This window comes from Nelumbo lutea, chromosome 8 (assembly GCF_056320005.1).
Source record: "Nelumbo lutea isolate HS-2025 chromosome 8, American lotus-T2T, whole genome shotgun sequence".
NCBI lineage: Eukaryota > Viridiplantae > Streptophyta > Magnoliopsida > Proteales > Nelumbonaceae > Nelumbo > Nelumbo lutea.
Genome location: NC_142691.1, coordinates 12,944,035 through 12,957,395, shown reverse-complemented (window position 1 = coordinate 12,957,395; position 13,361 = coordinate 12,944,035). Strand labels below are relative to the sequence as shown.

At 38.9% G+C, this 13,361-nt stretch overlaps 2 protein-coding genes and 1 long non-coding RNA gene across 4 annotated transcripts in view; 2 read left to right on the top strand and 1 right to left on the bottom strand.

Moving 5' to 3' along the window:
* LOC148842794 (paramyosin-like protein) overlaps positions 1-6,233 on the top strand; it is a 30,488-nt gene extending 24,255 nt beyond the window's left edge. For both annotated transcript variants that reach the window (XM_088957283.1, XM_088957281.1), the window contains exons 10-11: positions 4,432-4,554; positions 5,880-6,233. In XM_088957283.1, coding sequence (XP_088813409.1) covers positions 4,432-4,554; positions 5,880-5,927 — 171 coding nt within the window. In that variant the 3' untranslated portion in view covers positions 5,928-6,233. The remainder of the gene's footprint in view (positions 1-4,431; positions 4,555-5,879) is intronic.
* A 571-nt stretch (positions 6,234-6,804) lies between these two features.
* Positions 6,805-8,946, bottom strand: LOC148842792 (gibberellin 3-beta-dioxygenase 1-like). Its single transcript, XM_088957286.1, has 2 exons — positions 8,217-8,946; positions 6,805-7,787 (listed from the first exon to the last, which is right to left on the bottom strand). The coding sequence occupies exons 1-2, from the start codon at positions 8,711-8,713 to the stop codon at positions 7,148-7,150; spliced, it is 1,137 nt and encodes a 378-aa protein (XP_088813412.1). The 5' UTR covers positions 8,714-8,946; the 3' UTR covers positions 6,805-7,147.
* LOC148842793 (uncharacterized) lies at positions 7,020-8,017 on the top strand. The gene is made up of 2 exons (XR_016103158.1): positions 7,020-7,107; positions 7,201-8,017. It is a non-coding gene; the product is annotated as an uncharacterized LOC148842793 (long non-coding RNA).
* Positions 8,947-13,361: the final 4,415 nt, after the last annotated feature.

The window sequence follows — 13,361 nt, the reverse complement described above, 5'->3', positions numbered from 1 at the left end:
ACACCAGTTAAAACGGAATCTACCGAGCCAAGCTTGAAAACTGGCACCTACTTGAACTTACTTCCGTATTGCTCTATTAATCAAACGAAAATAAAAAAACCAGAAATTTGATCTTTATAAACTCACTTGAAGTCAAACCAGTACCCAGATGCTTGAAAACTAGGGTTTCACTGCGTTCGGCTATTGGGGGGAAAGAGAGAAGATGCAGCCGCTCCTACTAGAGCTTCCTAATTTCTTCCAAACCTGAACCACCCTCTTTTAGAAGTCAAAAGACACCTCCCAAGCACAGAGCGCCACACCCAATGCTTAACTTTTACTTGTAACCTCAAAAATCTCTAATCAGCTAGGGTTTTGGGCAGAAAGAGCACAGCACCACTTCTTGGCAATGTCTGGCCAGATTTAAACTCTCCAAATCCTCTACCAACTAGGCAAAAGATCCTCCAAACTGTAGGGAACCTATCTCTTCATACAGTCTCTTAATTGAAGGGTGTATGGGAAAAGAGAAAGAAGAAAAGAAGGAAGAAAGAAACCTGCTCTGATACCAAGATGTAAATTAGTCCTCTAAAACTGATGTAAACTTGGAAAAATTAGAGAGAAAAGAGGAAGAAAAGAAGAGAACAACAGTACAAGAGAAAGAAGATGGAGAAAAGAGGAGGAGGAAGAAGAAGAGTTCGAATATCCCTTCCCTCCCTTCTCTAATCCTTTTACTAAACTTCAATCTTAACATAACTACAAGTATGCCCTTAAGTGGGCGGCCAGCTAGGCAGTAACATAAAGAGAACTAGCAAAAAGAAATAACAGGCCCATTAAGATAGGCCCATTAGCTAACAGATAAATAAAACATACTACAAGAAAAGATACTAGGGCCCATTCGGCCTAGTCTCTTTACAATATGAATGTCTGTATATGTATGTACTTTTAAACTAGGGTCTATTGCTTGGTGTATTTGTAAAATCTCGGATTGACCAGCATCAGAATATGGGTCTTCATCTGAAAGAAGCCACTTTGTGTAAAAAACGTTGAAGGTTAGGTCTGTATCCAATTTTACCCTTCCAAGACCCTAGGTATCTGGGGCCCACATTTGGTAATGGCCTCTTCTTATGTATGTGCTTTTCAATGAAGCTATTCCAGTTCTTAATCTGAAATTAGTTCTTTTAATAGCAAAGAGGTATAGGCTTAATTTTGTGTCTCCTATACTACACATTATCTGTATGGAACCTTGTGATTTTTTCCAATATAATAACAATGATCATGCCCTGTTGTGTAGTCTATTTTCCTGGGAAAAACAACTTAGTCCCACCGTGAACATGTGCAAAATCTTTAATAGTCACTCTGTTGGGTATGATAAATTCTGGTACCTGTTTGCAAAAAAGAACACAGTTTTATTTTTCTTTCAGTTCATGTTGCTGGGGTATTTATTTTCTTTTCTCTTAACACTGTAAGCACAATGAATATTGTGGAAGAATTCAAATCATAGTAATCTCCATAGATGCATGTGACAGAAGTTTCCTGTGAGCACGAATGGCCTATTTCATGACTGAATTGTGTTTGATTTCCAAATCTATACTTGTTATTCTTTTTGTTTCAGAGTTTTGATGGATTGGGTATATTATCAATACATGACCAATCACATAAACAAAATACCAATAGATATTGCTGCAAAAAAGCTACAATTAGAAGTCGAGCTTTGAATTGTCATCTTAAGTTTGTTGTTGCATTCTCTTGTTATGTTTAATTGGATATCAATAATAGAAGGCATCTATATTACAGAATATAATTTTGCTTGGTTGATTATATGGAATTATACATTTACTCTTTAATATCTGTCTATGCACTGCCACTAATAATCTAATAGTCTAACTCCCAATTTAGATAATGTTAGCAAATCCCAAGATTTGAGGGTCATAGGGATCTGATTCCTAGAAATGCTAAGAAAATATCACTGGTGATCATGGTTTGAACTTTGAAGTTTTGATTTCTTTAGGCATATAACCATGTGCAAATGGGTTGTTAGATAACTGAAAATTTGAGGAAATTGGGAAATACTAAAAATGTATGATTGTGTAATCAAGATCTAAAAAAATAACAATTCATTATATACCACAAATATTTAAATATAAAAAATCTTAAATAGCCATCAAAGGGAACATCATCCATTCATTGTCATGCAACGTGAACATCCTCTAGAACCTAATTTAATTCTTACAGCCTAACTCTTTAGCTTTGAGGCTCTCTAAGATAATCTCTATCTTAGATTGTGAGGAAAGTATTACTATTTATATAATTTATTATAAAATTAATTACTCTTAAATTAGTTATCCAGTTAATTGTTTAAAAGAGCTTTATATTCTGAAATCCTAATTCAAGTTGTTATTCAAATGTGTAGAATCAATAAATCCATTTACCTTTTTTTTGTAATTTTATACAGAAGTTGTGGTTTATGCATGTTTTATGCCTTGTGATTAATTCCAAGTTCATCTTCCTAAATGTTTGGCACTGCCTCTTGAAGTAAAGTGTAAATAAAGAGCAATTTGGGGTTTGATGGTGGAATGGTTTGAAAAGAGACTATCCTCTTTGAAGGATAAGTACCTTTCAAAGGGAGGGGGGGTGACATAAAAAGTACATTAGTTAATTTACCAGCCTACGACCTGTTTATGTTCCCTATTCATAGTAAGGTAGCTAAAAAGTTAGGAAGAATTCAAAGAGAATTGCTTGGAAAGGGTGGAGGGAGGATAGCCATTGGGTTGATTGGGAGAAGACGTATTCATCAAGGAGGAAGGGGATCTTCAGATAAATAATTTGAAATTGGTAAGTGCTGCATTGATGGGGAAATGACATTGGTGGTTTAGCATTGGAAGTTAACAGTTGGTGGAACGTGGAAGGAGGTTGTAGAGGCAAACTATGGAGCAAGCAATGGAAACTGGAATGCAGGAGTGGCTCATGGCACATATATATGCCCTGTTCAGAAAGGGATTTATAAATCCTTTGAGGCCTTCAGAAAGGGTACAATCTTTAAGTTAGGTAATTGAGAAAGGTACAGTTCTGAGCAGATACATGATGTGACAATAGGCCCCCAATCTGCATCTTTTCCTATATTCCTTTTCCAAGGATCAGGAAGTAAAAGTAGCTTTTTTATGCCAGTTAGAGACAACGACATTGTTTGAACTCCATAATTTCATTGGAACCTTCAAAACTAGGAGGTAGATGAAGTAATGGCACTCAGGTTGCAAAGTCAACAGCCAAACACAGATTCAAGAGATGCAGGGTATGGATTTAGGAGGATGGAAACTTCTCAGATATCATTAGCCAGACACCTCATCCCAGTGGGTGACAGCCCTTTTCCGAACAAAATAATTTGGGAGTTCCAGGTTCCATCTAAAGTCTCTTTCCTTGTTTGGATAGCAACACTTGGCAAATGCTTGACCTGTGACAAGATAGTAAGTAGATGCATGAGCATTCTACAATGGGACTGTGCTTTTTGTGACTATGAGGTGGAAATGGATAGTCATCTATTCATCTATTTTCCCTTCTCTCTCACAAAATGGAAACCTCTCTTTAAGTCGCTTAATATTAGTTGAATCCTTTCTGGATCAATTCAGTAGCTGGTGGAGGTGTTGTGGATCAGGAAGGACAAATATGTGTGGTATACATTTCCAGCTGTGGTTATTTGAGCTGTCTGGTTAGAAAGAAACAAAAGAATCTTTAAAGGAAAAGCTTCAAGGATAGAGGATGTGTTAGGAAAAGCTATGGGCAGGTTTATCTATCAAAAAAAAAAAAAAAGCTATGGGCAGGCTGTGATCTTGGGTCTTGGTGAATATAATCTTCAGTAACTGTTTCACTCTTTCCTGTATGAAAATGATCTGTTTGGAGTGTAAACGGGAGATTTTAGTGCTAAGTCAAGTCCTTTGTATCTGACTATCTGTTTCTAGAGTCTATTCCTTGGGTTACATCAATACAGATCCTCTCTCTATGGACGGTGTGGCCTCGTTGTAAGGCTGTATTGTTGTAGTATCAGATTTTTATCTAATACATTACCTTACAAAATTTTGACATAGTGATAACGGATTATATGTTGATAAAGTGACTATTGTTACCACAAGCCTAGGTTTAATAAACATCCACACTTTTGGGGTGCTCTGTCATTGTCATGGGCCCTATTCTTTCATTACATCTATGCATATTCTAGCTTAGGATGGGTTTAGAGAGAATTAGAACAATGATCCCTCTTTGATCTGCATGGTTTGTCATCTATTCTCTATTTCTATTGTCATGTTATTGTTTTATTTTCTGTAATTTGTGATTCGTTATGATCCATTATATACTTCAACTTTGTTTGTAATTTCGTTCGTTCGGTGTTAATTTTTTGAGTCTGTATACTTGTTTTTAACTTTTACCGTTGGAGAATGTAACTTTATCTACACCCTTTTATAGAAACTGGAAAGGGTACAGCTTGGGCTTCAAGCAGAGCAGAAAGTTTGTGATGCCCTCAAGGAGAAATATACTGCAGCTATAGCAGAGCAAAGGCATTGCTCTTCCCTTCTCAAAGCTTTTCAGGTGAACACCATTGTCATGGAATAATTATAACTAGTGTTTTAAAAGTGAGAACTGCAACTAAAAGTGCAAGGGGTCCAAGAGCTTAAGGTGTAAGGCACAATGGAAGGCTGACACCTAAATAAAGTGAAGTATCACCTATGAAAAATTAAAATATAACAATATGCAAACCTAAATTCTTAAAGAAGAAAAGTCCTAATAGCTCAATTGGTTTGAGCATCGTGTTGTTAACAAAAAGGTTGTAGCCATGTAGGTTCAATTCATATATGGACTAATCAGCTTCAGCATTGGAAATTATAGTTACAACCTACAAATGCAAATGACCTATTCAAACATAAAATTCAAGGTTAATTTATCAAAATATAGCAACAAGCAAGTGAAGTGAACCTAGGTTTGGGTGAGGTGAACCCCCATGAAACGAGGTTCCCTTGTGAGCCTATGCATACCTTTTAAAACAGTAGGAATAACCAAGGACTTCTCTACCAAAAACTAGAAAAACAGCAAGGACATGTTGATACTCATCTGCACCCCTAACTGATTGAAAATTTGCACTTATTGACAGTGCAAATTTTGCACACCAAAAACTGATGCAAAATTTGAACCACCTTCTTCCTCTCATATAAAATGGGGACCGCATTATTTTGCTTCTCCCAAACAACCAACTTTTTACTACCCTCATTTCCTCTCCTATAAAGTGGGGACCACATCATGTCACTTCCCATTTTATTCCTCCCAAATAAACAGGACAGTAAAATCTGAAGCAAAAATGAACCCGAATTTGCACTCAGAAAGAATTGATGGTTGCAAATTTTTAGCTGGATTTAAAATTTTAAATAATTTTCATAGGGGCCATTACATGGTACAATGGTAAAATTCCAGTCTTACAAACATGAGAGAATACGGGTTCAATTCTGAGAGCAGCCACTGCATGAAAGAAATACCTATGAAGTCACACATCCAATCTACCCCTCCCAAGACCCAAGATGGAAAGGGGCAACATTGGATAATGGTCTTGTTACATGCTGACGCTGACGATCTTGTAATTGAATTTGATCAAACATCCCGATGACAATTTCACTGGAGTGATGGACTGGTTGTCATTGATCACGATATTTAATAAAATTGTTATATTGTCTCCACATGCTAAATTGCTATAATTGAACAGTCCCTAGCTTGCTTGCTCGGTGTTGTCATTTTGAGGATTGAAATCCATTATATGCACCAACAATCACCTCATTCTATTCCTGACTTCCTGTTGGTGTCACATGTATTAAATTCATATAATATTCATTTCTTTTAATTAGAGATTGATGGTTTTCACTTTTCAGGAGGAATGTGCAAGGAATGAGAGACTTCGCAGCCAATCTTCCGTGTAAAACAGCTTCACAATGGAAGCACTCAAGCATGTGTTATGTTAAGAATGTAAATTAAAAAATAAAAAATGTTCAGTATGCACTCTACTTCTACTACTATTTTTCTTTTGTTATTTTTACTTTTCCACATTGTCAAAAGTTCCATCTCCCTTTTTTGTTAGTGGGTCGATCCATCCATTGGGTCCCTTTTATTCCGTTAGTACAATTCCTTCAGAGTTGTAACTCCGAGTCCGATTGTGAAAGTACAATAAGACAGCTATAATTGCAGGTCTATATTTAAATGAACCGACTCCTGTTTAAAAAAGAAAATTACAGTTGTTAATCAGGTGACTGAAGTGTTGAGAGTGAATGGCATAGGTCACACTTGTGTTTCCGTATTACTTTTCTACATGCTGATGTTTTCCTGTCTCCAGACTGCAGAGTAAAACTCTATACTTGGGGTGGAGTTTCCTTGGCCATAGCGTACTTACCAGTGATGAAAAAGATGGCTACAAATACATTAAAACGGTAAAAAAACTGGTTGTTGCCATGAGAGAGAGAGAGGGCGGCAGGGAGTTCTCAGGCTGGCCTGGCAGTGTCAACGAGCACGTGGAAGCACAACAATAACATCTTCAACACACAATGCTGTGCCCAACATTGAAAGGACTGACACTGGTGTCTTTACGATAAGGCCGAGAATCCCATTGAATTTCAAGAAGAGAGAGAGAGAGAGAGGAGAGGGCCCAAGCAGAGTCGAAAATGACAAACATGGCCCTCTCACTTTCTTCTTTATAATATTGTGTGAAATTTTTGGTAGTTTTCCTGTGTCATCTTTTGAGGGATTGATCTCATGATCAGATGATCTAACCCCATTATTTTTTCTCTTATCTTGATGACTGTCTTATTCATGGAATAGGGTATCCTCATTCATATCCGGGGCAAGAAAGTGTCGGTTTGTGTGTCCCCTACATGAATATTCAAGTAAGCATCTTTTCCCCATCTTTTTTTTTTTTTTTTTTATATACACAAAGACAAGGGAAATACAGAGACCGTTTGTTTTGTATTCATTGACATGATTTGATGTAACTTATCCGCTTGGGCCCTTGTCCTGGGAAGTAACCGGATTCCCCTCTTTTATTTACCCACAACCGTCCAAGCGAGGAGAGTCCCTAGAACATGGGCAACCAATAAAGCAACAACCAAGGTGATAGTGAAGATCCTATATATGCAAACTGATTATTCTGCTAGCTGACTTTTACGCTGTTGTGATCATTCACGTCGACAAATCCGTTTACAGGGTTGCAGAGGCGAACTGATGATAGTGCCTTGTTGAAATGCTTTGCCTTGGCTCCGAGATACTCGGCCCATGTCACCGGGCGATACAGTGGTGGGTGGTTTGGGTCGACTAGACTTGAGATGGGTGAGATTTGAGCGTTTGTTGGTGGTCCATACAGGTACGCAACCGAGAGGCGGTGGTGGGTCCGGTTGACGATGGCACGATGTAGAACGCTGGGGTATTTGCCATTGGAGAGAATGTGGAGGAGGTCACCGACGTTAACCACAAGTGCACCCCGGAGTGGAGGTACAGTCACCCACCCTGCAGCTCCATCTCTCAGCACCTGTAGCCCGCTTGTGCTATTCTGATATAGCACCGTCAGAAGGGTTGAGTCTGTGTGCGCGGCCAGACCCATGGCCCGGCTTGGGTCTGGGCAGGCTGGATATGAGTTCAGCTGCAACGCGGCACAGACACCTCCGGACTCGCCTTTGGAAGCTGCTGCTGCCCACTTTATGTCATCCTTGCTTATACCCAGTGACCCTAGCATCAGCCACATTAGCCTTCCGGCAAGCTGTTTCATCTCTTTCTCATACTCTTCCATTACATCACTGCATCATCATCATCATCATCACAAGAGAAAAGAAAAGAAAAAAAAAACATCAATCGCTGTGTCTTAATTACTTATCAGCTGGTACCGTATATATCCAAATGGGGTGGGGTATGACCGAATGAATGAATTATATGTAATTAATATCTCATATTAATTATGATATAGTATAACTAGCTATATCATTAATAAAGGAAGAAAACAATAAGTAGATTTCCTCTTCCTATGTTATCGATCTCTCTATATCTTCCTGGTGGAGCGTTGTCACCATTACTATCTCAACTAGCTAGTTGCAGAAGTGCTGGCTTGGATTTATTCTAGACTCCTTATAATTTGTTGTGTTGCACGTGAATGCACCTAGTTAGTAGATAGGTGTAGGTAGAGACACATCACACATCACACATGGTTAGGATGAATAATTAGTAATTACCAGAAGTTGCTGTAATCCAGTGGCCAAAGTTGGCGGGCATGTTCGACGGGGGAACCAACGATGGTAAAGCCTTCGGACCACATGAGTTTGGGGAAGAAGGAGGAGATTCGAGCGAGGCCATAGCCGGAAATGCCATCAGGCGGCCTTGCGGCCTTGAGCTTCTGGTGGGGAGGGAGAGAGAAGAGACGACGGCCCTGGGACTCGACGTTGTCCAGCAGACGCATGGGGAGGCCATGGTTGGTGACTTGGAAAACACCCCACGTTTTGCATGCATGTCCAACAAGCTTGACTGCATTAGGGTCAGTGAGATCGATCACAGGCGGCACGGACTCAACATCAAAATTGGAGTCCTCCACAGTCACAGCAGATGGGTAGTCATCGAGTTCTGGCCAGGCATGGGAGTCGGGTACCTCTCGTACTGATTCCAAGTCCAACTGATTATGTTGGAGGTGGACAGGGTGGGCTCTGAAGGCATCAGAAAGTCTTGAAGGCGGCATATCGAACTCAAGTACACAAACCACAATTGGTGGCGATCGAGACGAAAGAGATGGGGCGAGAGCCTAGCCAGCTAGCTAGCAATGAGATGGATCTAACTTTGGGAGTCAGTTTATAACAAAAGGGTGGATGGATGCAAAACGCAATGGCTACTGGAGTTAGAATTAATATCGATAATAACCTGTAGTGTGGAAGCAGTGGAAGTACTAGTGGTATATAGTTAGTAGAGAAGAGTAGAGAGAAGAACGTAAGGAAGATATAAGATGGGGGGGGGGGGTTGTGAATTGTGAGGGTATGTGGCTATATATATAGAGAGAGAGATGATAGCCAAGAAGGCGACAAGGTGGGCGAGAGTGGTTTTTTGGAGGGAGTGGGTGTCTTTTGAGTGGTGTTGGGGAGAGAGTTGATAGAAGGGGACAAGATAAGAAATGGGTTAGTGTATGTGTATGCTGGACAAGAGAACTAACAAAATAAAAAAAAGGACCATCCGGTCCTTTAGAAAACAAGATCTTTGAGAAATAAAAAGTAGGGCGTCTCTCTATCTCATATATTCATTCAATTCTTCCCTTGGGCCTTGGCCATGGCCATGGCCAAGTAAGAGAGGGAGAGGGCCTCTCCATGTGCCTCTGTCTTGTCTTCAAGTAGAAAACCATCCTTGTCATCCTCTTGGATCTACTTCTCTCCTTACAAGAGGACAACAGCCCACCCTTCTTCATCACTTTGTTGCAAAATGACCAAATTGACCTTCTCTCTCTCTCTCTCTGTCACTCACTCACCCTTTTGGAGCTGCTGAAGGTGAAGGTGAAACTGCTTAACTTCAATACATCTATATAGACTACAACAGTGAGAGGAGTGGTTTTTTTCTAGGATAACCTAGCTAAAAGATGTTTATCCAAGCAGAAAGCAGAGGCAGCAAAGCTAACTCTGATTGCTAAAGCCATGGGAGAAAACAACAACATCTCTTAGGGCACTCTTTGTCATCTACCATAATGAAGGTTGGATGGATGTCATTACACTTTTTCCTGGATTTTTTGCCATTTCTATGAAAAGTAGTAAAGTTTGTTTTGTACTTAGCGGGTGCATTTGTGTCGACTGAGCTGACCTAAGTGGGTCTGCCTAGCTATGACCACCACAAAAGTTGATATGTCCCTTAACGTCCCTTGGTTCTTTCATTCTGTGATCAAGTAACCCCCACAATGTCCCGTGGACCTTTTTCAGTTTGCTCCTTCTCCTTGGGCAAGATGACGCCCTCCCTCTCTTTTTGTTCCTCCTCCTCTCTCTCTCTCTAGATCTCTCTGGTCTCTCATCTCTGCATCGCACTAATGGAGCCAAACCAAGTGTATTGAGATCACAATGCTTCTGATATGCATGCAGAGGCCTTTCTCTCTTATCCTCTTCCATGAGCTGCTGGCCCACTCTGTTGCATGCGACATGCCCACGCGAGGTAGTGCACATACACATTCTGTTCACGTGGCACACACAAGCAGCGGTCAGATTGTCATTTTTCCTTGGATTTGATCGGCCAATGACTTCGTTTTGGTTAGAAGTTTTCTCCATGCACGGTGCCTATCAAAAAAAATTTGATTATTTGATTTTATCCATCCATTATCCATTATCCATCTCTCTCTCTCTCTCTCTCTCTCTCTCTCTCTCTCTTACAACTTTTTCAAAGCTTGTCATCCTTAATCCTAGCTGGTGTTCCAGTTTTTCTACCAGAACCCATTATATTTAGAATACCTTAGATTGTTGATCTCTTCCTAGAGAAACTGTCACTTACAGTTCTGATAAAAGCTCTGATACTGAATACATCACTATTTAATTTGTTAGACACCATGGTTAGTACTGAGAAGAGTTTCCAACTAGATCTGAAGGTAGTTTGCAGAAATAAGAGAAACGCCATGGATGATGAGAAAACAGAACAGTAATCGAAATTAAAAGCTGGAGTAAATTTTGCTAATTAAACCCACTCCTCCTAAAACTGACGGTGTTTTTTTTTTTTTGTGGCTGAGCAGCAACTGAACAAATGACCGTGTGGGTCTGGAAATTCCATTTGTAATTCCATCTGCATGCATGCACATGTACGTACGGAAGTACTTGCATGCATGTCTATATGTTCATGCATGTATTCATTTATATACTCTCTCTCTCTCTTCATGTATATATGTAGGTATATATATACCTCTACACTTCCATATATATACTTTCACACCTACTCTATTATTGCTCTCGACTCTAGTAGTTTTATTCCAAATTAAAGCTGGTTATCCCTGAGCAGATAATTACAAAGAGGTTTTGGTTTGTAATTCATCACTTGTATATGTTTGCCTTTATTTGGTTAAAGGTTTCCAAGAAAGAACCATATAAGCTGTTTAAGGTATTGAACACGGCAAGCAACCATGTCCCTCCATGTGATATCTCTCTCGCATTGTTTCAATTTATATGGACATCTCTATATCTTTTGCTATTGCAATTACTGGAGAGATAATTATTAATCCTATATGTAGTTCCAAGGTTCAAAGTACATAAAGATATTGCATATCGTGCAATTCAAAGGGGCCAGGCTCTTTTATTATTATTATTTTTTTTTTTATAAGTTTGAAAAGTTGAATTAGGACACTTTTAAGAACAGTATTAACCTTCAAAAATGGCCGATGTCCTTATTCTTAGTATTTAGTATATTAGTATATTAATTATGAAGATAAGGAAATGTTCGTTCCTCTTAACTCTTAAGAGGAATCTTTTAACTTTAAGAGAAAAATGGTTGTTCCTTTCCTCTTATCTCTTAAAGTGCAATAATACAACTTTTTGTTTTTCAATGATACTCCTAAAAAGACAAATAAAACTCTCATAAATGGTGTCAAAATGGATATTTGATCATTTTCAAAATTCAGAGTTTAGAACAACATTTTATGCACTAAATGTTTAGAGAGGAAAAAAAGTTCACAAATACCAATATACCTCTTAGTGTAATTATTACACTTGTAGATGTCACACTTTAGAGCAAATCAACAGGCCCTTAAATGTTATAGAATAAAAACCTATTCAGGAATTTCAAGTAACATTTGAGTTTTTAAGTTGAATAGTTCTTTGAGATGGTAACAGAGTCTGCTTGACTAAGTGGTCTAGTATTTGATCATTGTGGCCTTCATTATAATTAATTAAGTAGCTTCTCCATAACTTCAAGCTCAATGACTTGGGAGGCATGTTAAAGAATACAAATCTAGATAGTACTCTATCTACTGACTCAACTATATGGCTCAGATTCTTACTTAACAGGAAAGGATAGGGTAATAAGCTTATGAAAGGAAATTAAATGATGAAGCTTCTGTCATTCTTGTGCATTATTGGAGTTGATCAGAAATGGGAAAAGCCTGCATGATGTCTGGTAGAACTGCAAGCTTTTCATTTTCATTTAGCTTGCTTTCAGTATAAGCCAAATCAGAGTGAGACCCCCACCTACTGGGTCCTACAGAAGATTCTGATCCACACCATTGGCTTTGATACATACATACATTAATTAAATCACAGTCAAATGAGTATGGCGTCCTTTTCGACGGAGCCAAAGGTTTGGATTTCAAATGAATGGTAATTATGATGGTACTAGCATTAGAACATCAGTGTGTTGCCATTGGATATCAAGACTGTGACCTGTCACAGAGACGTGTCCTCGTACTTGTGGAAGTAAAGTTTTGATCAATTTGGACCGTTCAACTCAAAGTGTCATCCATTGGGCGTGGCCCACAGCCTCTTTTGGATTTAGCCCATGGTTTAACTTTGGGCTCTTCATCATCTAATTTAGGTAAGTCATGGGCCACCAAGCATTCCTGGATGAATGCGTGGTTCTATTATCATAAGACGTCCATCTGTCAATCATATTGATCGTTTGTCTAGAGGATTATTCTATTCTTAGAGCGACTAGAGCTCTGAGTGGGTTGGGCAGACCCGATAGAATCGAGTCGAATTAACCAAGTTATATAGGGTCTGGGTCATTAGATGTCAATTACAAGTATGGCTGCCTATTAGAATCGGGTCAGACCTATATTTGGTTCAGCTCTGGTATGTTATTACATAGCCTATCTGATTCTGATTCTGGTGATTTATTTTATAGGATCAAGAACGGGATCAGACCTGACCCTTTGAGAGAAGTATTTTGTCTTGAATAGAAACACCACAAGAAAGAGTCAGCACATACAGAAGAAATAAATATTCTACTGGTGGGAACTGAAAATGCAGTACTAATAAATTAAAGGCAGTTTCTTGGGGTTGAACTGCAGATCCCCACTGTAGGGCCCTCAATATTGCCACGTCGAAGGTCAGCAGACACCGAGTGGGACCCAACAGCCCAGCCTAGGTTAACTGGATTCAATTGGACAGTAAAGAAGAAGGTTTACCATTTGTTGCATGCCGTTCATTAATTAAGGCTCGGTTTGGAAAAAGTGCAAATTGAAATATGTGCAGTAGTATAAATACAAGGTTAAGAATAATGGTATATAAGATTTTGTACTGAATATATTTATATTTTCACTCTTTCCAAACTGAGCCTAGTTTTTATTTGATGATAATGATGGTGATATGGTTGTTTTTTTCATTAAATGAAACAGCTACAAAGTGATAAAGGGGCATTTGATAACAGCACAAGTAGTAGCTGAA

What these genes read in the sequence shown, in the direction of transcription:
- LOC148842792 (XM_088957286.1), bottom strand. Translation starts at nt 8,713, where the DNA reads ATGCCGCCTTCAAGACTTTCTGATGCCTTCAGAGCCCACCCTGTCCAC. An exon ending in CTGGATTACAGCAACTTCTG is followed by an intron (nt 7,788 to 8,216) that starts GTAATTACTAAT and finishes ATGATGATGCAG; the next exon opens with TGATGTAATGGAAGAGTATG.